The sequence below is a fragment of the Vicia villosa genome, linkage group LG6 (genome assembly GCF_029867415.1).
Source record: "Vicia villosa cultivar HV-30 ecotype Madison, WI linkage group LG6, Vvil1.0, whole genome shotgun sequence".
Taxonomy (NCBI): Eukaryota; Viridiplantae; Streptophyta; class Magnoliopsida; order Fabales; family Fabaceae; genus Vicia; species Vicia villosa.
Window position 1 is genome coordinate 163,291,058 of NC_081185.1, and position 25,400 is coordinate 163,316,457.

The following is a 25,400-nucleotide window of genomic DNA, read 5'->3' on the forward strand; positions in this document are numbered from 1 at the left end:
TTAAAGAGAAGTCAAAAGACTTCTGTCTAAAAATTTGGAGTTTTATACAATCTTGGATTTTTATTTCATAAATATCCTGATTTTATGAATACTCAATTTTTAGAATTTTTTATACAGTATTTTGGTTCGCCGTTAAATTTATTCTTACATAAACGCCAAATACTGTTTATTACTTCATACACTGTTTATTTGAGATTTATTTTCAGATAAATAATGCTGACGCAGTTTGTGCAGAATTAAAATTTGCAGGCGCGGAGTCCGGATTTCAGATTATACTGCTAGTTACCAGTCAAACCCGCTATCAGCGCAATTCTCCGTGTTTGTACCATCAGTCAAATCAATTTTCCGCACTTCAAATTTCCAAGATTTTGTTCTAGAAGTCTTCTGATAATCACATGGTCAACAGAGACTCAACACTGCACAAAAATCAGGTACGCCTAACTGTCTCCTACACAAACAGTCTCTAACTAGGGTTTTTGTCTTTTTTCAGGAGAACGAGTTTTTGAGACCTCAAATGGATTTCATGGATCTCCATATGTCTCAAAATACCACCAGACAAATTTTCAAACTTCGATTCGCTCAGACGCACAGTCAACAGCTCAAACAGTCAACAGACGACCAGTTTGACCAAAAAGTCAACAGACAGTCAAAAATGCAATTTTTTGTCAACATCCATATTTTGTCAAAAGATTCATCATGTGATCAATGGTTGATCATAATTCATCAAGAAAAGTTCAAAAATCGACAAAACTCAAAATTGCAAAATTAGAGTTTTTTAGCTAAAAGTCAACTGAACTTTGACCGACCATAACTCTCTCATAATTTATCAGAAAAATTCCAAACAAAGCTCATTCTCAAGGAAATTCAATTCTCTACAACTTTGATGTTGGGACCAAGGTCAAGAAATGCTTCCACCTAAGAGATATAAGCCAAAACATTACGGGTCATTTTGAAAGTCAACAAAAAGCAGTTTTTTGTCAAAGCCCATATCATCAAAATAACTTCTCCAAATGCAAAAACGCTTCCAAAGTGGCTTGTATAGGACATCTTGGGCTTTCCAAAAAGTTAAAGAACACTTTCATAGGATCAAAATTGAGGGAGATATGCCTTGATGAAGTTGACCTTTTTTGGAAAAATGCATGAAACAAGTAATGACCAAAATTTGATTTTTTTTCAAAAAGGCCAATTCTTTTGTGATTCAATCTTGATTCCCATATGTCTAAAGGGCATCCACGACCTATCCATGATTCATGACACTTTTATTTCATTTTAATTAAATTTTATTCATTTAAAGTTTAATTAAAGTGAGATAATTCAAAGATATTATCAAAGATGCTTATGGTTGCCAATCAAGACCAATTCAAGATGCTTAAATATATTATTGCAAGATTGAAGAGAATAATACTTGAGTGTTTTAACCATGGTTAAGAAATACACTCATTGAAAATATTCCATTATCATATTTTTTCCACAAAATCAATCATGACAATTTTCACTTGCAAGGCTTCCAAGATCAAACTCTTTGCCTATAAATAGAACTTCATTTTCTTCATTCAAGAGGAGGAAAAAAAGGGAGAAACAAGAGGAGAGCACAACAACAAACACCAAAGCCATAGCATAAGTTTTATATTTTCCAAAAGTTTCAATAAACTTGTAAAAATCAAGGCTCATTCAAATAGCCACTTTCAATCAATTTCAATCACTCTTTTCCACTCTTGGAACATCATAGAGTAAGTACAATGTAATTTTTAATATGTAGTAGTGTTAGGAGTTCATGAATTAAAAACTCCATATTTATGCCTATTTTCAATTTCTCAAAAAAAAAAAGTTTTAATTTTAGTTTTAAGTTGATAAAATGTTTATTTAATTTTTACCATAAAAATATTTTATTTCTTTTCATAATTAATTTATATTGCTTAATTAATTAGTAATTATGTAAATATTGCTTTTTAATTATTTTTAACCAATCAAAAAACTCCAAAAATATTTTCCTTTTAGATTTAGGTTTATATTTTTTATAATCTAATTTTTGACATATAAAAATAATATTTTTCTTGTTAAGTTTAATTATTTGTATAATTATTTGTTTAATTAGCTTGTTAATTAACTTAAAATCAATTCCAAAAAAAAATCACAAAAAGAATGAATTAAGTTTAATTTGTTTTATATTTATTTTTGTATATTATTTGATATTGTTTCTTATCTTTTTCCTTTGTCCCGAATCAGAATAAAAGATCAAATATGGCAGAGATTGTATGCAGTTGTTTTAAGACTTTTGGAAATTTATCGTGTAGTCGCTATGATTCTATCAAGCTTCTGATAAATTTTCATTAATTTTAAATCCGAGATCATCATTCACTCACCATCGATCTTCACTAACATCGTGAATATACTTGACTAGCTTCAAGATGATTCACGTGCTAACATACTAACAATTGACTTTAATTTCCGCATTTTATTATATTGTTCTTTATATTTCTTGCTTTATGCTTTATTTTATTATTTATTATTTATGTTTCTGTTATTTATTCTTTGTCCATTTGGACATATTATTTATATTTCTGTTATTTTTTCTTTGTCCACTTGGACATATTATTTATGTTTCTGTTATTTTTTTCTTTGTCCACTTGGACATATTATTTATATTTCTGTTATTTTTTCTTTGTCCACTTGGACATATTATTTATGTTTCTGTTATTTTTTTCTTTGTCCACTTGGACATATTATTTATATTCCTGTTATTTTTTCTTTGTCCATTTGGACATATTATTTATATTTCTGCTATTTTTTCTTTGTCCATTTGGACATATTATTTATATTTCTGCTATTTTTTCTTTGTCCATTTGGACATATTATTTATATTTCTGCTATTTTTTCTTTGTCCATTTGGACATATTATTTATGTTTCTGCTATTTTTTCTTTGTCCATTTGGACATATTATTTATGTTTCCGCTATTTTTTCTTTGTCCATTTGGACATATTATTTATGTTTCCGCTATTTTCTCTTTGTCCATTTGGACGTTTATATTCCGCTATTTTCTCTTTGTCCATTTGGACGTTTATATTCCGCTATTTTCTCTTTGTCCATTTGGACGCTATGTTTATATTTCCGCTATTTTCTTTTTGTCCACTTGGACCATACTTTACTTTTATGCTAAAACACTAATAAACAACAAAAATCTAAAAAAAACGCTTAAGGTTCTCTCTTGGACTACTGGTTACTATCCCTAGCATTTTGGAGATTCGGACTTATGGACTTAGTGCCTCTGGACCCTTATTCTGTTATTACTTTGTGGTTGTTCTGTCTGGCATTGGATTGTTGTCTGTTTGCGTATGCAGGTATTTCCTTGAAAGTCCTTGATGGTTAATTCCAAGGCATTGAGATAAGGATTTTACCCGAAAACAGCCGTTGCTCTGCCCGATTTTCATCAGAATTTTAATGTGCTTAATGCAAAGTGGTGCTAAAGATAATAAGTTCATCTGGATCCCCAAGTGGTAATGCGTCGGTCAACTGTTGGTTTCTTATTTTGGTCAGATCATTCTCTCCTTAAACTTTTATTTTAAGCACTAGGATAGCCTCTTCATCTCCTCCCACTTCTTAAATTTTCAAAATCTTCTCCCTTTTTCCAAAATCTTCTTATGTTTGTAAAACCTCTTTTAAAAATCTTTTCTTATAAAATACCTTTTGCCCTTAGTGGCTTTTCTTTCAAAGTTTAGACACGATTAAATGTTGTAGTGAGTTGTGATACCCCACGATTTTGAGATTGATTGATATAATGAGATCTTTTCCACGTGAGAGAGATAGTGTCATACTCGTTGATTTTCATCCGAGTTGGAGCTCTTCTTTCATTTGTGATGCAAAGAATCTATTTGTTCTCATGATCAAGATCAATGGCTGAGTATTTCTCTCCGACGACGATAAAGTGTTTATTCCTTTTAAAAAAACCGTTTTCCCTTTTAAGCGGAACTACATTAGCTCTGACTTCTCCATTGCACCGAGGAGGTATGTAGGCACAAGGCTTAATGTCTTGTCGAGCTTATTTTAAAAATCAAACAAGAGCAAAAGTGATCTAAGCAAAACTAAGAGCCCATGGATAACCATGGATACAAAGGGTGCTTAAAACCTTCCCTTTGTATAACCAACCCCCCGAACCCAAAATCTGTCAAAAGGTCTTTCCTGTTCTTTTATGCCTTTCCTTTTTTGGATAAAATAAAAGTCGGTGGCGACTCTTGCAAAAAGAAAAATTCAAAAAAAGAGAGCAAGGAGTCAGTTCGCCTCAAAAAACCGAGTGACAGAACTGGCGACTCTGCTGGGGATTTGAAAAATCTTTTTAAAAGAGGGGTTACCTTAGAGTTTTTGTTCACTTTAATATTTGCTTATACTTGTTTATTTTGTTATTTTTTGCTATTCTGGATATATGTGTGGTTCTGTTACAAGAGATACATTATGGACAAATCCTAACCCGGATTAAGTACACATAAGAATTAGGTGGAGGGTATAGTCATGTATGGCATACAAGGAGTTCAGTCCTTAAAAAGCTGGCATGAGAATCCTTCCGCTCAGTGGAGGTTCCTTGTTGGTAGTATATGTTTAGCAAGTTCAGTTGCGAAGACATTATTGCTTTCATTGAACTGTAGAAGCTGAGTTGGCCGTAGAACCCCAACCCATCCTGGCCTTATTAGGTTGTGGCGCAGAAACTATTCAGGTGAAGACTTGGATTAGTTGTCATGCGGAGAGCCACACTCAGACGAGTTTTTCTTGAGAATATTGCTAGCTCACAAGTTCAGTTGTGCAAGCCGGTAATATCCGAAAGAAGAATGTGGACTCTGACGTATCAGTAGAACATGTTGTGCAGGTGAATAACCCTAGTACTATCCCATATTTTGTTCTTTGACCTCATGCTCCTGACGTTGAACTTTGGAACCTACCTTATGTGCACCATGTTTGTGTTACCATGTCTGTATATGTGGCATTCATGCATTCATACATTCATAAAAATCTTTTCCTTTGATTTCCAATGAACTCAGAGGTCTTTTTTTGTAAACATCGTAAGTTTCATCAAACTCAATGGATCTTGGGTGTTGATGGGGTGAAAACTCTAACCCACCAAAATGGATGATTGATTTTGATGATAACTTAATCAATGCTTTAATCCAATGCTTGAATGTTTGCAAATTAATATCTTAAGTTCTTTGAAACTAAAAAAATAAAAAAATAAAAACAACAATTGCATCATTTGCATACATCCAAGTTATCCATGCAACTTATCCTTGTCTGTCTCCATCTTCGAAGTTATCTGTCTACCATCGAGCTGATTCTTCCACCCCGAAATCCGCTTCCAGAAGGTTTTAGGTCTGATTTTCATTGTCCTTTCCATCAAGGGGCAGCGGTCCATGATTTAGAAAGATGTTTCCCTACTGTTTGCATTTCCTCAGTTATATTGTTTGCTCTTAAACTTTTTTCATTCCTGAATGGTGATTTTAATGAAATGAGCATCGGATGTTTGAATTCATTTTCATCTACTATGTCTATGTTTTTGCTTCTTTTACAAAAAAAAAATAAATAAAAAAAATTCTATTTTGCTTTCTCTATCAAACTTGTGTTTTATGCAAAGATTGGAGGGAGGATGATGACAACGAAATACCCAGGTTGTTGAACTGTATGCTTTCAAATAAAACTTTGTTGACGATGTACAGGCATTGTTTCACTTCCCAAACACTGGAGAAATAAGGAAGTTAATCCCTCGTCAACCCCTTTTGAGCTTAGAAGTTGGTGTTTCTTTCTGTACGAAATAACCCACATTTTAACCCGGGGCAGGGTAATTCCCAGTTAATTTGGTTGTGCATTCTATTTTAAGAGAACCATTCAATACACCTTTCAACAAGTGTTTTAATCACAAGCTTTCCTCCGCATACATCAAAGAAATGTTGGAGACGCCGAGCAAAAGTCGATGATGGTTCGTTATAATCATTAAGCAAGGTAGTCACTATCTTTCAAAAAAAAAGGTATCAAAAAAAAGAAAATAAAAGAAAAGCCTGCTAAGTCAAAATCAAAAAATGACTTAGGCAAAAATTAAGGCATCCCGCTGACTGTAAGTTCAAAATAAACAGTTCAGGCAAAAGTTAGGGATATCAAAAGAAGGAAAAAGAAGAGATAAGTCAATAAATTCTTGAACCACAAAATGTTGTGACTATCAAAAGGAAGAAGTGACTGGCATCTCCAAGTTTTCTTGGCTTGTGAACATTCATCATTACAACAGATAAAATTGCAGAAGTCTCTTAGAACCTGAATGCATATTTTGAATTAACTGGGTTTAGGACTGAAGATCATCACGAAGATGGGGTGGGTTACAAAAAATTTGAGCCTTATACCTTTTGTTTTTTTAAACCGTGAACCTGACCACGTTACAACCTTCAAAAGCCCTAATTGAAGCAAGGTTTATTTTGAAAGCATACTACAACAAGGTTGCGTAAGCTGACTCCCAAGAGATTTACCAATCATTTATGTTGATACCATATCTTTGCTTTATCTTTCACGTTGATTGTCTTAACCTTTATGTTTTGAACAGTGATTCCATTTTCTTTACAAAGTGATTTTGATTTCAAAAATATGTTTTGAGCATTGCATTAAAATTACCATTCTTGAATGAACACTTTATTTGAAAGTAAGTACTTATCTTTCGGGAAGTTCAAACAGTCGAGAAACTTGATCAGTGATCCTGTCAGGGGCACATTACTTCAAGATCCTGTTGTTCAGATGTTTAATCAAGATTTGTTGATCATAATATCCTCTTCAAGATGTATACTATGGCAAGTCTTCCCAACATTCATTTCAAGAGTTGAATCCGTGATCAGTTTATCCCCAACATAGTTCAAATGAAGCCATGATCAGTTAACTTGCAACAATTATTCAATCAGGGGCAATCTTCTTCAGCAATACTCAAGCCTAGTTTATCAGTTATTCTCAAAGGATCATTTGCTTGATACAGTTATCAGTGTTGCAAGAAGTTTGTTCAAGCATCTTCTTTCCAAGCAGAATTTTCATAGTTCCTGTGTTGAGGAATCAAAGCTCCAATCTTGCCTCACAAAAGAGTCAATCCCAGTCGTCATGAATAACTACATTGCATTGAGCATTCATCATGCATAGAAAACTTTAACATCATGCATAGAAACAAAATCATGCTCATTAACATTCTTCCAAGGTCCTGTTGTTGTCAACATCTTACCTTGAGATCAAAGTCCAACTTACTTGGCACCTACCAAAACAAATTTATCCTTTTGATTCGTTTTGTCTGTATCTATCTGATATTCTTCATGATATGTCTTGTTTGTTCTGACAATTTTTCAGAACTTTGTCACCTTTTATTCAAAGCTTCTATGGATGTCCCAATTCCCAATAAAGTGTTATTACCTCATTCAATGTCACTCTTGAATGTCTCTGAGTTCAATCATGTTTTATCTTGATTGTCGTTTGATGCTGCTGCATTCATGGTTTATCTTAAAACGCTTTTGATATTTTCTTCTTAAAGTTCAAATCATGTTTTACCATGATTGACCTTGGTGTTCTCTAATCATGTTTTACCTTGATTGTCACTTGGTATTCTCTAATCATGTTTTACCTTGATTGTCATTTGGTATTTTTCAATCATGTTTTACCTTGATTGTCATTTGATGTTATCCAATCATGTTTTACCTTGATTATCCCTTAATGACATCCAATCATGTTTTACCTTGATGGATCTGTGATGATTATCCAATCATGTTTTACCTTGATTATCCTTAATGACATCCAATCATGTTTTACCTTGATGGACCTGTGATCATGTTTTACCTTGATTGTCCGTTGATGATTACCCAATCATGTTTTACCTTGATTGTCATTTGATGTTGTCCAATCATGTTTTACCTTGATATTCATTTTATGTAGCCACATTCATGTATGCCTCAGATATTCTCTTCTCAAAGTTCAATCATGTTTTATCTTGAAAGCTTCTGTCGACTGTTTCTTTCTTTTGTGAAGTCCGATTCTATTCCTGGATGACTTATACCTTTTCCCCAACGGAGTCTGTTTACTTCTCCCCTGTGGTGTCCTGTTTCCATCTCGTGGAAATCATATGCATTCATAATCATAAGCATTACATTGCATCTCAAGTTCAAAAATTGTGTTTTTATATATATTTAAGTCTCTTCAATCACGTCGAAACGAAGATTTACAATCATCGTGTCTCCGGATAGAAGAAACTTAAATAGGGGCATCTGTTGCACCCCAATTTTTGACCTCTGAGATCCCATCATTTTCTAAGTGTTATGATCATTATTGTTATACCCCAAAATTTGCCCGCATTTTTTTTTTAAAGAGAAGTCAAAAGACTTCTGTCTAAAAATTTGGAGTTTTATACAATCTTGGATTTTTATTTCATAAATATCCTGATTTTATGAATACTCAATTTTTAGAATTTTTTATACAGTATTTTGGTTCGCCGTTAAATTTATTCTTACATAAACGCCAAATACTGTTTATTACTTCATACACTGTTTATTTGAGATTTATTTTCAGATAAATAATGCTGACGCAGTTTGTGCAGAATTAAAATTTGCAGGCGCGGAGTCCGGATTTCAGATTATACTGCTAGTTACCAGTCAAACCCGCTATCAGCGCAATTCTCCGTGTTTGTACCATCAGTCAAATCAATTTTCCGCACTTCAAATTTCCAAGATTTTGTTCTAGAAGTCTTCTGATAATCACATGGTCAACAGAGACTCAACACTGCACAAAAATCAGGTACGCCTAACTGTCTCCTACACAAACAGTCTCTAACTAGGGTTTTTGTCTTTTTTCAGGAGAACGAGTTTTTGAGACCTCAAATGGATTTCATGGATCTCCATATGTCTCAAAATACCACCAGACAAATTTTCAAACTTCGATTCGCTCAGACGCACAGTCAACAGCTCAAACAGTCAACAGACGACCAGTTTGACCAAAAAGTCAACAGACAGTCAAAAATGCAATTTTTTGTCAACATCCATATTTTGTCAAAAGATTCATCATGTGATCAATGGTTGATCATAATTCATCAAGAAAAGTTCAGAAATCGACAAAACTCAAAATTGCAAAATTAGAGTTTTTTAGCTAAAAGTCAACTGAACTTTGACCGACCATAACTCTCTCATAATTTATCAGAAAAATTCCAAACAAAGCTCATTCTCAAGGAAATTCAATTCTCTACAACTTTGATGTTGGGACCAAGGTCAAGAAATGCTTCCACCTAAGAGATATAAGCCAAAACATTACGGGTCATTTTGAAAGTCAACAAAAAGCAGTTTTTTGTCAAAGCCCATATCATCAAAATAACTTCTCCAAATGCAAAAACGCTTCCAAAGTGGCTTGTATAGGACATCTTGGGCTTTCCAAAAAGTTAAAGAACACTTTCATAGGATCAAAATTGAGGGAGATATGCCTTGATGAAGTTGACCTTTTTTGGAAAAATGCATGAAACAAGTAATGACCAAAATTTGATTTTTTTTCAAAAAGGCCAATTCTTTTGTGATTCAATCTTGATTCCCATATGTCTAAAGGGCATCCACGACCTATCCATGATTCATGACACTTTTATTTCATTTTAATTAAATTTTATTCATTTAAAGTTTAATTAAAGTGAGATAATTCAAAGATATTATCAAAGATGCTTATGGTTGCCAATCAAGACCAATTCAAGATGCTTAAATATATTATTGCAAGATTGAAGAGAATAATACTTGAGTGTTTTAACCATGGTTAAGAAATACACTCATTGAAAATATTCCATTATCATATTTTTTCCACAAAATCAATCATGACAATTTCCACTTGCAAGGCTTCCAAGATCAAACTCTTTGCCTATAAATAGAACTTCATTTTCTTCATTCAAGAGGAGGAAAAAAAGGGAGAAACAAGAGGAGAGCACAACAACAAACACCAAAGCCATAGCATAAGTTTTATATTTTCCAAAAGTTTCAATAAACTTGTAAAAATCAAGGCTCATTCAAATAGCCACTTTCAATCAATTTCAATCACTCTTTTCCACTCTTGGAACATCATAGAGTAAGTACAATGTAATTTTTAATATGTAGTAGTGTTAGGAGTTCATGAATTAAAAACTCCATATTTATGCCTATTTTCAATTTCTCAAAAAAAAAAAGTTTTAATTTTAGTTTTAAGTTGATAAAATGTTTATTTAATTTTTACCATAAAAATATTTTATTTCTTTTCATAATTAATTTATATTGCTTAATTAATTAGTAATTATGTAAATATTGCTTTTTAATTATTTTTAACCAATCAAAAAACTCCAAAAATATTTTCCTTTTAGATTTAGGTTTATATTTTTTATAATCTAATTTTTGACATATAAAAATAATATTTTTCTTGTTAAGTTTAATTATTTGTATAATTATTTGTTTAATTAGCTTGTTAATTAACTTAAAATCAATTCCAAAAAAAAATCACAAAAAGAATGAATTAAGTTTAATTTGTTTTATATTTATTTTTGTATATTATTTGATATTGTTTCTTATCTTTTTCCTTTGTCCCGAATCAGAATAAAAGATCAAATATGGCAGAGATTGTATGCAGTTGTTTTAAGACTTTTGGAAATTTATCGTGTAGTCGCTATGATTCTATCAAGCTTCTGATAAATTTTCATTAATTTTAAATCCGAGATCATCATTCACTCACCATCGATCTTCACTAACATCGTGAATATACTTGACTAGCTTCAAGATGATTCACGTGCTAACATACTAACAATTGACTTTAATTTCTGCATTTTATTATATTGTTCTTTATATTTCTTGCTTTATGCTTTATTTTATTATTTATTATTTATGTTTCTGTTATTTATTCTTTGTCCATTTGGACATATTATTTATATTTCTGTTATTTTTTCTTTGTCCACTTGGACATATTATTTATGTTTCTGTTATTTTTTTCTTTGTCCACTTGGACATATTATTTATATTTCTGTTATTTTTTCTTTGTCCACTTGGACATATTATTTATGTTTCTGTTATTTTTTTCTTTGTCCACTTGGACATATTATTTATATTCCTGTTATTTTTTCTTTGTCCATTTGGACATATTATTTATATTTCTGCTATTTTTTCTTTGTCCATTTGGACATATTATTTATATTTCTGCTATTTTTTCTTTGTCCATTTGGACATATTATTTATATTTCTGCTATTTTTTCTTTGTCCATTTGGACATATTATTTATGTTTCTGCTATTTTTTCTTTGTCCATTTGGACATATTATTTATGTTTCCGCTATTTTTTCTTTGTCCATTTGGACATATTATTTATGTTTCCGCTATTTTCTCTTTGTCCATTTGGACGTTTATATTCCGCTATTTTCTCTTTCTCCATTTGGACGTTTATATTCCGCTATTTTCTCTTTGTCCATTTGGACGCTATGTTTATATTTCCGCTATTTTCTTTTTGTCCACTTGGACCATACTTTACTTTTATGCTAAAACACTAATAAACAACAAAAATCTAAAAAAAACGCTTAAGGTTCTCTCTTGGACTACTGGTTACTATCCCTAGCATTTTGGAGATTCGGACTTATGGACTTAGTGCCTCTGGACCCTTATTCTGTTATTACTTTGTGGTTGTTCTGTCTGGCATTGGATTGTTTTCTGTTTGCGTATGCAGGTATTTCCTTGAAAGTCCTTGATGGTTAATTCCAAGGCATTGAGATAAGGATTTTACCCGAAAACAGCCGTTGCTCTGCCCGATTTTCATCAGAATTTTAATGTGCTTAATGCAAAGTGGTGCTAAAGATAATAAGTTCATCTGGATCCCCAAGTGGTAATGCGTCGGTCAACTGTTGGTTTCTTATTTTGGTCAGATCATTCTCTCCTTAAACTTTTATTTTAAGCACTAGGATAGCCTCTTCATCTCCTCCCACTTCTTAAATTTTCAAAATCTTCTCCCTTTTTCCAAAATCTTCTTATGTTTGTAAAACCTCTTTTAAAAATCTTTTCTTATAAAATACCTTTTGCCCTTAGTGGCTTTTCTTTCAAAGTTTAGACACGATTAAATGTTGTAGTGAGTTGTGATACCCCACGATTTTGAGATTGATTGATATAATGAGATCTTTTCCACGTGAGAGAGATAGTGTCATACTCGTTGATTTTCATCCGAGTTGGAGCTCTTCTTTCATTTGTGATGCAAAGAATCTATTTGTTCTCATGATCAAGATCAATGGCTGAGTATTTCTCTCCGACGACGATAAAGTGTTTATTCCTTTTAAAAAAACCGTTTTCCCTTTTAAGCGGAACTACATTAGCTCTGACTTCTCCATTGCACCGAGGAGGTATGTAGGCACAAGGCTTAATGTCTTGTCGAGCTTATTTTAAAAATCAAACAAGAGCAAAAGTGATCTAAGCAAAACTAAGAGCCCATGGATAACCATGGATACAAAGGGTGCTTAAAACCTTCCCTTTTGTATAACCAACCCCCCGAACCCAAAATCTGTCAAAAGGTCTTTCCTGTTCTTTTATGCCTTTCCTTTTTTGGATAAAATAAAAGTCGGTGGCGACTATTGCAAAAAAAAATTCAAAAAAAGAGAGCAAGGAGTCAGTTCGCCTCAAAAAACCGAGTGACAACTGCTAATGCTAAAAATAGATTGCGAAAATCAAATAAGTGCAAAAATAAACTGATTTATAAAAACACATTAAAATAGAAAAATAAACAAGGTAAAGTAAAGAAATGCCTAAGTAAAAATATAGGAGAATGTGCATAAATATGCACTGATCATCCATACACGCATCATAACTTGAATTTGATTACATATTGGTGTTCATAATGATGTTTGTGAGCTTTCTGTACCGGTTGATGTGTGTTTAGTCGCAAGTATGGTGTTTCACCATAGTTAGGGTTCCGACCTTGCAATTTGGGGATACTAGTTAGAAGCAGCATAAGGCCAAATTGATGGTTTCATTGGATTCGCAGGGTAGCATATGTTCGATTTGGACTGTTTTTTTGTGTTGATCTGTGACGAATTGCGGATTGGATCGGCGCAGGGTATAGCCACGCAAGAAAACCGTTGCTGAACGTGTTTTCTCTTTTTCCAAAAAAAGTCACGAAGAAGATGAGAGTGCTGGGCGCGTTTTGGTTTATTTAAAATTCAGTTTTTTTATATATTACTTTTGTTTCGTTTCAATATCAGATGGCGCTAATGGCACAGTTGGTTCGAGGCTTGTGGATGATGACCCACATGGGGTAGGTTCGAACCCCACCGAAGACTCTCTATTTTTTACAAATATGTGTGTTATGGTTTGCCTGAGGATCCGGTGCACCTCCCTTACGCGTGACTATGGTATGCCTACAACCAATGGTTATCAGATTTCAGGCAAAGCCGATCCAACGCTCCGGAGAGCGCATATGCACCATGCAGCTCCAAAACTCACCAACACCTAATCACAGAGCTAAGTTTTTACTTTTTTTTATTATTAATTATATAAATGCCTTTTTCCTTTTTCTTCTCTCTTTTTTTTATTATTTATTTTATGATCTTTATTTTTACATACTAATAATTTAAAGTTTTATAGTAAAATTATGATTAATTATTATTTAATCGAAAACTCGATTTTCTTTTATAATCTTTTTACTGTTAATTTTATTTGTTTATACATTTAATTAATTAAAATATTAGATAACCTTAGAATAATTAAGTTTTATTTTGATTTATCTACTTTAATCGAACCTTCGATTCCATTAACTTTTTGGGCTTGTTTAATATCATTTTATATTTTGTTCGCCTTTTGGGCTAAAATAGGGTTCGTATCAATAGTCGATGAATCTGTCATACACTAAAAATTTTCCTTTTTCTTTGTGCCTTTTCAGGGTTAGCAACAGGGTTTACTCCGACAACGTGCCACGCCTCTTACGAAGCTAAGTCCCGACTTTATCCCCTTTTTATTTTTATCATTTATATATTTATTTGCATTATAAAATTATTATTAGGGTTTCATCCTCAAAAGTCAATGGACTCTTCCTACACTCACTTTCTTTCCTGCTTTTGCCTTTGCTCTGCCAATTTTTCAGGGTTAACTCCGAGGCTACCTCCGACGGCCAACCCTATCAGATCAAATCAAAAGCTAAGTGTTATTTTTATCTTAAATATTTGTTTTATTTCATTTTACTTTGTTTTTCAAATTATGATTAACCCTAGTTGTCAATGACTCGATAATGCACTCACTGCCCTTTGGTTTCTATTTTTCCCACATTTTCAGGGTTTGCCTACCGCCAAAGCTCAAATAGTCGGTAACCCTAAAACCTTAACCTCTTTTATTTTTCTTATTATTATTACTTATGTCAAACCTGCTGGTTTCATTCTCCCTTTCCCCCGCTGGTTTCTTTTTCCCCTTCCCCATATTGCTTTAATTATATTGTTTATATTAATTGATGTGGTTAGTAATCCTAGGGAGTGACAACCATTCAATTTAATTAGAATCACCTAATTACAAGATAATATAATCGAATCTGATCACGTGATTGTTGCACCCACGCACGCTTTTGTGGTAACCCCTCTTGTTGCCTGTTGCCTTGTTGCTTTGAATTTTTTGCAGAATAGCCAGGTCCCTCGAATACGAGGATACCTCAGCTGTGTTGCCTCGATTAAGATCATAAGTCCCTAATGATGCTGCCTTCGATACACCAATATGATCTCGACCCTCGGAAGTTGCCTACGAAAGGCTGAGGTATCCTCTGGTTGCCTAACGAAGATGGCTATTCTGATCCTTCCCTTAGACTACCTGCCTCCTCTATGGCTAGGGACAGTCTTTGGCGAACGATAACTCGATGACCCGTTAACATCCAAACGAAAGGCTTCCTGCCCCCTTATGGCATGGATAGACCCTTTCACCCTAAAAGGCTAAAGAATATTTTTCATCTAACCAGGTAATTTGCCCCAAATTGCTTTGCTCTAGTTTAAAATCTTTTATTACACTTCATTTTAAAAACTTCAATAAGGCTACGCTCATTTACGAGCTAAAGTCCTTGTTTCTCTTCTTCTACATTTCTGAACTTTTGGCTTCAAAACTAAAGAGCAAAGCAATTAAGAGCCCATGGAAAACCATGGATGCAAAGGGTGTCTTACACCTTCCCTATGCATAAATTACCCCCCGAACTCAGTTTTTATTTAAAAGGTTTTTCCTGTTCTTTTAGCCTTTCTGATATTTGGATAAAATAAAAGTCGGTGGCGACTCTTGCTTACCGCAACATTTCAATATAAAGTCAGTTCACCGTATTACAGTTATTCATTAAAACATAAATGATTACAAAAGGAAAGGTATTGAAAGCAAAGAATTAAAAAAAAAGCAACAAAAAAAAAGCAATCAAGCAAATACTACTCAATGTCTTCATCATCATCACAAAACACCCAGACGGTAGTGGCATTTCGGTCTTAGCAAGCTTCTGCGTCAGGTAGTCAATCTTCTTATTTGTCCAATTCTACACTTTGATGATGGTGTGAAGGTAAACTTTAGTAGGAGGAGTTTGATAGAACTCATAATCAAAGTCCTCCATATTTGAAGGACCTTTTTATTCAAGTACTTGTTGTGAGGTAGAGTTTGTTGATTGTGGCCATCTTCTCTTACTTTAAGAGGTTTCTACACTAGCACTCCTTTGTTGATGGTCATCCGCATCTACCCCAATGAATGCTTCCTTGTCCTTGTTGAGTTTGCAATTGATTCTTTTTCCTCAAGGTTAAAGCCAATGTGCTTCAAGATTTTTGTGATCAAGTCACCATATGGTAAACATGAAATACCATTTCTTCGGCTTTCCATCATGAGACAAATCACCCTCTTGTCCAATTTGTTTAAATTTTATTGGCTAGTAGCAAAGTCAAAACCACATCGGTTTGGATACTTGTCCAAGATTGTTTTTCCTAGGGATAAGGATATGTGTTACCACAGAGTGAATGAGTCGATTCGAATATCAACATACTCAAAGTGGGTGGAGAAGGAATACCATCATTTAGATTTGACAGGAAGGAGAGAGCAGTAATTCCAAATTAAATTCTTCAACTGCCTTTAAATCCCAGGCTTGTACTGCAAACTGATGCAGGGAAGACCACAAATGTTAACAAAATCCGTCTGAGTTAAAGAAATTTGATGATTTCATTCTTATAGTTGAGGTTGGAATATAACCTTTTCACCAGAGTGAGAAACATCTCTCTTGAGTTACTACTGATGAGGTTCTTCAAACTTTTAATGATAGTTTGTCATCATTGAGTTTTATCAATAGTTTTAGTATTTTTATCAGTATTTTATGGATAACTACAAAGTTTAAATATGAATATTGACAATATCTAAGTCAAATGAGAAAGATGTAAAAAAAAACGCATTGAATTTTTAGGAAGATTCTCAATTTTATTACATGATGCATGTGCAATTTTTGATCATATCTAAAGCTTCGTAACTTCAAATAAGGAGTGACAGATGACAAATGAGAGATAACTTTCACGACAAACTACTGAAAAAATTGGGGCACGATCTACCTTGATCGTAACACAATAAAAGAAACTTTGCAAAAAATTTAGGTATTCAAAATTTTTATTAGATTTTGATGGCCGGAGGGTTTACAATGCATCTTTCTTTAAACATTTTAATTATAAATGCTTTACTCGGTTGAAGACCAATTTTCAATCATAAAAAAAATCTTCTAAAATCCTTTGAAATTTCAATGCAATAGATCACCAAGGTTTTTTTTATAATAATTTTATAGATTTTCAAATTAATTAATTACTTTTAAATTACTAAGAATAAAAACTAATGATTCACCATCTTAGTTTTCATCTCAATAATGTCACGGATCCTCTCCTTCTATCTTTTCTCTCATTAACTAATTTGTCTCTATCTCTCTTATATTCCATCTCTCCTCTTTAATTTACAATTTGTTATTAATCTTCCCTTTTATTTTACACTTGGTTGGGCGATGGAGGTGGAAGGAGGGAAGGAGAGGATCCAAACTAATAATGTCACAGCTTTAATGGTCACGTCATCAAATACTAGTCATGTCCTTAAATAGAAAACACTCAAGGGCCACAATGAAAGAATTTTAGACCTCTTCAATTGCAATTGAAGGTACCTTGACTATATTTTACCGCAAATGTTCAAAATATCAACTAACACTACAACTGTAATTTAAAGCACTTCCTCTCTTTCTCCACCCTTTCATTTTCTTCTCTCTATCCCACTCTCTTTGTCTATTTTTTATCCTCTTGTCTCATTGTTTTTACTCAAAGCTATCACTGAAGGAACCAAAAGATCAATCCAACAATATGAATTTATAAAATTAAGAGTAGTTTAAAAATAAATGGCTTAATACATTAACTAATAAATTTAAGAGTATCCCTTAATTTTATTGAATGTTCCGCTTTATTCTCTTAACTAAAAAAACATTACAAATTAGTCTCTTAACTTCCCTTAATTTTTGGCAAAAAAAAACGTTAAATTCTGGTGTTGTGGATGTATAGTAAGACTCAAGATTCAAATGTGACTCAACATTTATACTATAAAATAACATTTATACTATAAAATAAGGTTTCCACCTAATGTAGTCTTATTTGTAATGTTTTTTTAGTTAAGGAATTAAAGCGGAACATTAAATTAAATTAAGGGACTTGAGGACTAAATATGCCAAAATAAATCTAAAAACCAGTAACTACTTGATAACAATATTAAGATTATCACTTATCAAAAAAAATATATTAAGATTATCTAAACACTGTCTTTCTTAAAATAAACCTCCCTTTTCTCGTGACTCACTATCTTCCTATAAGTACTTTAGTTAAAAATTGCATATACCCAAAGATAATAAACACAGGACCAAAGTAGCAGCCACAAAATCAATCCTCCATAGTAGTATAATTATTTAACATTCATAGTGAAGGCTCCTCCAAAGTAAGCAAAAAAGACCATATTCATTGTTGACTTAAATTTTAAATAATGGACCCGTTTGTTTTGACTTTTTTAAAAAATGATTTTTATAGTGTAACCAAATTTTGTGAAAAAATTTTTTACAAAGAAATTTTTTATAAAAGCTTCAAATAAAAATTTTGTTTGAATAGTTATTCTTAAAATGTGATTTTAGGTATTTCATCTATTTATGGAGAAAAAATTTGGATATCAAAATTTCAAAAAATCACTTAATTTTGAAGCTATTTCAAATAGATTTTCATAAAAATCATTTTTGAAATACAACTTTTTAAAAAAATTATGATTTTGACTAAGTTTTGGTCTTCAATTATGTATGTTTATGTTATAGGATGTCAAATTAAGTGTTTTATTTTAAAAAAATAAATATAAAAAAACTTGTAATATTTTGAAAAACGGTTTTAGTAAATCTATTTTCAAAAATACAAAGAAAAAATCCATTTTTTTAAAGCTGAAACAAACTGGCCCTATATCATACAATCTCAACATACAAGAATCTAGAAGTGAACACACCTTATCTTCTCACTTTATATACAAGCTTGCTCAGAAGAGCTCAAACCCTATTACAGTAATCCTTCACTTAACACTAAGCAGTTCTTCAATAGTTGTATGGTTCTATAACCTCAAAAAAACTCACTCATTCCTCCACATGCAAGTAAGAACTGATGAAAGAAAACTCTGCTACTATTATTGATTCGACTCATTCAAAGTTAGCAATTCACTTTAAACAGTGAAGTAAGCAATCTCAACCGATTATTGATATTCCAAAACATTCATGATTTGCTATGCATGTGCATACTATTATATATCGGTGAAGATCACTTACTTTACATTCTAAAGTAGCAAACCGCTCACCTTAGAAAAGTAACAATGTCAAAACCTCGCAGTATTGTATCTCATGTGTCATGAGGAGAATCTACTATCTCTTGTTTGTTCAGAACTTCAGGAGGCCCTCTTGCAATTGGCATTCCCATACTTCGTTTAGTATCCGGTTTCGCATAATCGACGAAGACAACACGTCCGTTCAGTGCCTGCAAAGAAATCTCCCACTCTCAGTTCTCACTTCTAAGTTTCAACCCTAAAAAGAGTATCAAAACAATTTCAAATTTGATAATTACCTTTTCATTCATCTCAGCTATGGCATTCTCAGCTTCATCTTGTGAAGCAAAAGTAACAAAACCATACCCTTTAGATTTCTCTGACACCCTATCAGTTACAACTTTGGCTGAAAAAAAAAAATAATAACATTGTCAAAAAAAGGCGCAAATGAGTAACATAATGTTAGTGAATTATATTCTAATCACTTTGATTTTGAAGCTACCTTCTATAACTTGTCCATAATTTGAGAATGCTTCTGATAAGGTTTTCTCTGTTGTGTGAAAAGAGAGTCCTGCAATAAACGGATTCATGAATTCAAATCAAGTATAAAGTAAACATAGCAACAACCACTGGAACCGTTTTGATACTAGTTGAAGACACAAAACCCTAGGGCTAGTTTCAATTTTGAAAAGAAAAACGGAGTATTGAAAATTGTGTTGAATAATTGTAAAATTGGAATTGAGAAAGAAATTGAGGAATGTGAATGTGTATACCTCCGATGAAAAGCTTGAAAGAAATGGCTCTGCGGAAAGTGAGAAGAAAGGGAGATACGGAATTGTTGTAGCCGACGATTCTTCTGATGGCTGCCATGGAATTCGAGTGTGAAGCAGAGGCGGAGAAGGGAACACGACGAATTAGGGCGCTCGTAGTTCGGTATAGGGCTTCTGTTTACTCCAAAAGCCCGGGGTTATGCGGGCTGGGCCTGCAACTGTCCGCTGCATAGTGCATAGTTCGGTATATGAGGTGGTGGTGGAAACTAGCTCTGAAAATTTCAAAATGTTCTTCTGAGATATGCATCTCCTAACGCATTATAAAATGTCTTTTATCTGTTTGAAAGGTGTTTCGTAGATGCATATCCGAAATAAGCAGTGATTTTTTATAGAAAATTATCAAAGTTAGATTTTAAAATGGATAATGAAAACGTGAATGGAATAAAAATGTTAAACAACAATAACCACAAACAATAATAAGCAATATCAAACAATAATAAACGATAAGCACAATGATAACAAACGATAATATGTTATTCTAAAAATAGTAAAATATTATACATAAATTGTTCTGGAATAAAAAAAACATAGTCTATTGGGTATGTCTAATCCTAACCCCCTGGCCCTTCCTCTGCCTCCTGTATCCCATCGTAGTTGTTGCCTCGCTAACCACCCTCTTCATAATGACCACCGCCTCAAGTCCGCCCCCACTCAACGATCCCTAAGTTCAGAGCCTCTTGCCTAATCGCTTGTATCCGTTGACAGATCAGAAAAATCTTAGTGGCATGGTCATCCTCGACCTGCTGGTTCTCCAAAATCTCCTCATGAGTTGGCTTAGGTGGACGTTCAGGAGCATCCAGTGTCATGATATGGTGTGACACTGTATAGAACCATGTCACGTATCCCTATACATAATGCCAACAACTGAATGCCAACATCATCCGATAGTCCTGTGGCACCAAATGATGCTCCTAATCATCAAAGATCTCATTGAGATCCCGACGGACAATGGTGTCAGGAGCATCCTAAGAAGCAGACCTGGGTATGATCTGGATATAGTCAAACTTCCGCATTCATCGTTCCAGTAGATACTTGACCATAGTGTCGGTCCCACATGCCAGCCACCCAGAGTACAAAGAGATAGAGTCGAATGTAATAACCTCCATGTGATCCTCGAACAGCGCCGTAGGATGTCATCATGAACAGTTAAATCGAGATACACCCAGAACAGAAGCACATCCTGATTTCCTCTTTGGGGAGACACATGGCAGTCCTCGACATAACCTCCGCATAGTCAAGATCAAGATCATGTCCATGAATGCGGTGGAAGTGAGAAATGATTCGTCTATGAAAAATGAATAAGAGTCGTGTAAGAAAAAAATAATAGTAAACAGACGCCCCCAACTTTCGTTGTAGGTATACCAAACAGACGGCCCCCCAGTTCCACTTACTCACCGCATCCAAATCCATAAAGTATCGGATGTATGTTACATCCACGTAGTTAGCATTGTCCACAAAAAAGGGATGTGCCAACCAAGTACATGAAATAACACCTCAAAGCAAATTGACGATGATATTGAACAAAGAAGTCATCGCTCTCAGACTCGAAATTAGCAACATCAATAAGGTGGTCATCATAAAAGGTTCTTTAAGAACGAGAACTTCGCATGTGCCCCGTTAGTCAAGCAACAATGCTCAACTTCTATCTCCAGTTGAGCACCCAAATACTCAACCATCCACTCAATGGCAACATCACGAGTGATGCGGGAGTGATTAAGGAGCCTCCCTCGGATAGGAAGGTGTAACAAGCAAGCGACGTCATCCAGAGTGATCGTCATCTCTCCAACCAGAAAGTGGAAAGAACACGTCTGCTTGTGTCATCTCTCTACAAATGCCCCCTGCATTTCGTGGCTAATGGTGTTATAACCGAGATAATAGAGTCCCGAAAGTCCGGATGCAATAATGGCATTCCTGAACCAATTTGCAACAGGATGATACAGAGTAAATATTTTGCGAGGGTGGTTCACGGACTTTAGTACCGACCGCTCCTGTAAAATAAAAATTAATATCAAGATGGAGGTATAATACAAAAGTGTTATAAAAAAAAGTAAGACTGTAATTAAAAAGTATAATAAAAAATATACCTCTCCATTGGAAACATGTTGGGTGACATGATTAGAGTAATATATCAAGAGTGAGCTGTCAGATGGCCCTCCTGGGTAACTTGGGGTAACATGCACGGGTGCCGATTCAAGAACCTCAGGTGCAGGAATACAAACCTCCTCGTGTGCATGAACATGTACCTCCTTTGGTGCCTTATGGGATGAGGATGCACGAGATAGACGACTCCTGAGAGCAGAAGTGGATGGTCCCTCCACTTCTTCCTGCGGTACCCGACAGCGTTCGCGAACCCCCGCATCCTGCTCAGCTCTCTCACACCGAGCGGAAGCAATTTGGGTTGGCCTGCCGAGTCTAGTTCTATCCGGGTTGTCAGAAATTTTTCCTAGAAAAAGAATACACAAGAACAGGTCCGGTTTGAAAAAATTAAAAAAAAATAACTCAGTCATTATTTCGGAGATACATCTCCGAAACTACCTGCGACCTCCACTTTTGGAGCTTCAACCACAGTCACCCAAAAATGCCATTTTTACACAATTTAAACTTCAAACAACCAACATTATACAATACCTACTAACTATAAATGATCCTAAATATCTTTTTATAAACATGCAAATAGAAAAAGATTTTTTCAAAAACTTACTTAATGTGTAAAAATTTGTTGAATGATGTTGCAATAAGTTGTTAGGAGTTGCAATGAATGGAGTAATATTTCTGGAACTGGATGGAAATGAAGTTTGGAATCTTATATTTGGGAGTTGCAATGTATGAAGTTTTTTGTTTGAGGTTTGAACAGTACACAAAATTAGGGTGCTTCTGTCATGAGTTTGTTTATATAGCATAATTCGGAGATGCATCTCCGAAAAACCCAAAATTAAAAAAAAAGTTTATTCAAATATGCATATCAGAAACACCCCTGATTTTGAAAAAATAAGTGAATTTGGAGATGCACCTCTGGAAACACCTATAAAAACGAAATATGGTGCGTTCGTAGATGCATCTCTAAATTCTGAAGGTAAAAAGGAAATTGCGCCAGAGGCCCCTGAGAAGTTATATGGGTGGAAACATAAATTCCCTTTGAGATTTTGTCCTACCACTAGGGGTGATCAAAACCAAACCAACCCAATAGAAAACCGCAAACCAAACCAAACCAAAACCGCAAAAAACCGCATTTGGTTCGGATTAGTTTGGGTCATCTTTTAACAAAACCGCACACTTCGGTTCGGTTTGCGGTTTGTATTTTGTAAACCGAACCAAACCGAATCAACAGCATTATGTTACAACCTAACTTTTACTTAACTCACATCCAACCCAAACTTAAATCTATAATACCTTAACCTATGATTAGGAACAATTTTCTCATCCTTAGACACATGATTTTAGTCCCGATCTTCTCAAATCTCTAATAGCATTATCGCGCCTTCTTTGCCACATACATCTTCCCTCTTTTTCTATAATATCTACTCTCTTATATTCTTTCTTTTTCACCTTCTCATTTTTATGCAAATATTCTCTATTTTAGTTTCGTTTTTATGGCACATCTTCTTCTCTAATATCTCAACTCTTTTGTTTTTTTCTTTTTCACCTTCCCTAATCTCTCATCTCTTTTATTTTTTTGTTTCATTTTAATAATTTTTATATTGTTTTATACTATTATTTTATGTTTATTATTCCACTTTTGTCTAATTTAATTTTTACAAATTAAATAGAAAGTTGTTGTCAAAATATGACGAATTTTGTTGTTATTTGATAGTGTATGAATGTCTAAATACAAATTTATGTTGTCATCTATATGTATATGTGTGGTTCAATAAAATATTTATAAAAAACCGAATCAACCGAACCGAACCAAACCGCATTAGTTTGGTTTGGTTTGGTTCGGATTTTTTTTAAAAGCCAACCGAACCAAACCAAACCGCACGATTTTTTCTCTTGCGGTTCGGATGATTTTTTTCGTCAAAACCGCCCAAACCGCACCGCGAACACCCCTACCTACCACCCTTGACATCCAGAACTTTTTTATTTTTTTCATAATATTCAAAATATTTTTGCCAATTTTTTAATTTATTGGTTTAAGTAAAAAAATTGATATAAATGTAAATATTTGGTATGCAAAAAAAAAAAACGCAGACCTCACCAAATAAAGATTCTATGGATTTTTTTAAATTTTTTTTCGAATTTCCACGTAGAAATTCATTTTTTTTGTTTTTTAAAAAAAAATTATTTATTTTTTTAGTCAGGTTGATTTTCTTTTTTTTAAATTTATTTATGGGTAATTTTAAATGCCACATTAACATGCTATTTATTATTATTTTAAGATTTGAAAAATTAATGATTCAATTGTTCTAAATTTTTTATATAAAGTGCATCAATATATCAATGTTATTAATATTATTTTTTAATTATATAATGTGTAATTAATATATTAACGTTATTTTTTTAATTATATATTAACATTATTTTATTATTTTTTATTACAAACTTATTTAAATAATAAAATTGTAACTAGTTACATGTAACTATGTATAATATATAATGTAATTAATTATATTGCAACTATGTAACTAATTATATTGTTCAGTTTTAAAATGGTGCAGCTATATGTTTTTATATTAATTAAGGTTGAACTAATTAAATTTTAACCAAAACATGTAGCTCACTTTGTGGGAGTATGGTTTTTTCTTTTCTTATTACATTTCTATAAAATCTAATGTTTCACTTGGAAATTCGAAAAAAATTTAAAAAAATGCCACGTGGCTTGCTACGTATGCAGATTCTGTTGGAATCTTGATCCAAGGTCAAATTGGATGTAATCTTTATTTGGTGAGGTCTGCGATTTTTTTTTTTAAAGGGGGATAAATCAAAAGACACTCATATGGCAGGGGATAAAAGGTATTTAGCCCTTTTGAAAACACTATGGATTACATAATTTTTTCTAAAATATTGAAAATTTTGATAGTGTAAAATCATCTGTTTTTTAAAATGCTCATGCATTTACCGGAAATTTAGCAAGGCTATGAAATATTCAGTAGTTGTACTTTCCACGGTTGAGATATTGCCGACAATTTTGTAGGATTATGATTGCATCGGCAATTATGTGTGGTCCACAATGAATCTAAACTTGTATAAGCATGGATCATATATTGTTAAAAAAACATTTTAGAATGTCTCAATATTTGTATATAGCAGTTGTGTACTTCAACGGCATGAAATCTCATGTTGATTTTCGACTCCCCAGTGACACCACTAGTATCGTGGTTCTGAAATTCAAATTAGATAATATGTTATCAGTGTTAATTTACATGTGTTAAGTTATGTTAATCCCACAGTAATGAAAGTGATAAAGTGTTATATAATAAATTGTTAAGTTAATATGTCAATAATATACAAATAATATACGAATAATACAAAAATAATAAAATCTACTCAAGTCCCCTATAAGATATGTATGTTATCTGCGATGACAAAGTATAAACCTCAGAATATGGATTTACCAAACCCGTGAGGTTATCTGTAAGTATTGTTATCATCTACAAACGTAGTTGGTCAGTCACACCAGGTGAAGGTGATGACACGTCATCAGAAGGTCCCATAGCATCAAAAGGTCTAACATTATCTGCATGCTTAACATGTGGGATGATGTGGGGGTGTGACACAATAAGGCGCACTTTAAGTAATCATCCACGCAATGCCCAACAAATTGAATCTTCA

At 33.3% G+C, this 25,400-nt stretch overlaps 2 protein-coding genes across 2 annotated transcripts; both read right to left on the minus strand.

Moving 5' to 3' along the window:
• Positions 1 to 18,480: 18,480 nt before the first annotated feature.
• On the minus strand, positions 18,481 to 19,845 carry LOC131610946 (small RNA-binding protein 11, chloroplastic-like). The gene is made up of 4 exons (XM_058883049.1): positions 19,575 to 19,845; positions 19,304 to 19,372; positions 19,101 to 19,207; positions 18,481 to 19,013 (listed from the first exon to the last, which is right to left on the minus strand). The coding sequence occupies exons 1-4, from the start codon at positions 19,669 to 19,671 to the stop codon at positions 18,879 to 18,881; spliced, it is 408 nt and encodes a 135-aa protein (XP_058739032.1). The 5' UTR covers positions 19,672 to 19,845; the 3' UTR covers positions 18,481 to 18,878.
• A 1,603-nt stretch (positions 19,846 to 21,448) lies between these two features.
• On the minus strand, positions 21,449 to 22,216 carry LOC131615218 (uncharacterized). The gene is made up of 3 exons (XM_058886695.1): positions 22,195 to 22,216; positions 21,716 to 22,074; positions 21,449 to 21,619 (listed from the first exon to the last, which is right to left on the minus strand). Exons 1-3 carry the CDS (start codon positions 22,214 to 22,216, stop codon positions 21,449 to 21,451), a joined length of 552 nt encoding a protein of 183 aa, XP_058742678.1.
• Positions 22,217 to 25,400: the final 3,184 nt, after the last annotated feature.

Coding starts and splice junctions, on each gene's coding strand:
- LOC131610946 (XM_058883049.1), bottom strand. CDS start 19,671: ATGGCAGCCATCAGAAGAATCGTCGGCTACAACAATTCCGTATCTCCC. Junction 19,373..19,574: donor TTTCAAGCTTTTCATCGGAG/GTATACACATTC, acceptor CGTTTATTGCAG/GACTCTCTTTTCACACAACA. Junction 19,208..19,303: donor TTATGGACAAGTTATAGAAG/GTAGCTTCAAAA, acceptor TTTTTTTTTCAG/CCAAAGTTGTAACTGATAGG.
- LOC131615218 (XM_058886695.1), bottom strand. CDS start 22,216: ATGGCATTTTTGGGTGACTGTG. Junction 22,075..22,194: donor GGCATTTTTGGGTGACTGTG/GTTGAAGCTCCA, acceptor TTCTTTTTCTAG/GAAAAATTTCTGACAACCCG. Junction 21,620..21,715: donor AACATGTTTCCAATGGAGAG/GTATATTTTTTA, acceptor TTTATTTTACAG/GAGCGGTCGGTACTAAAGTC.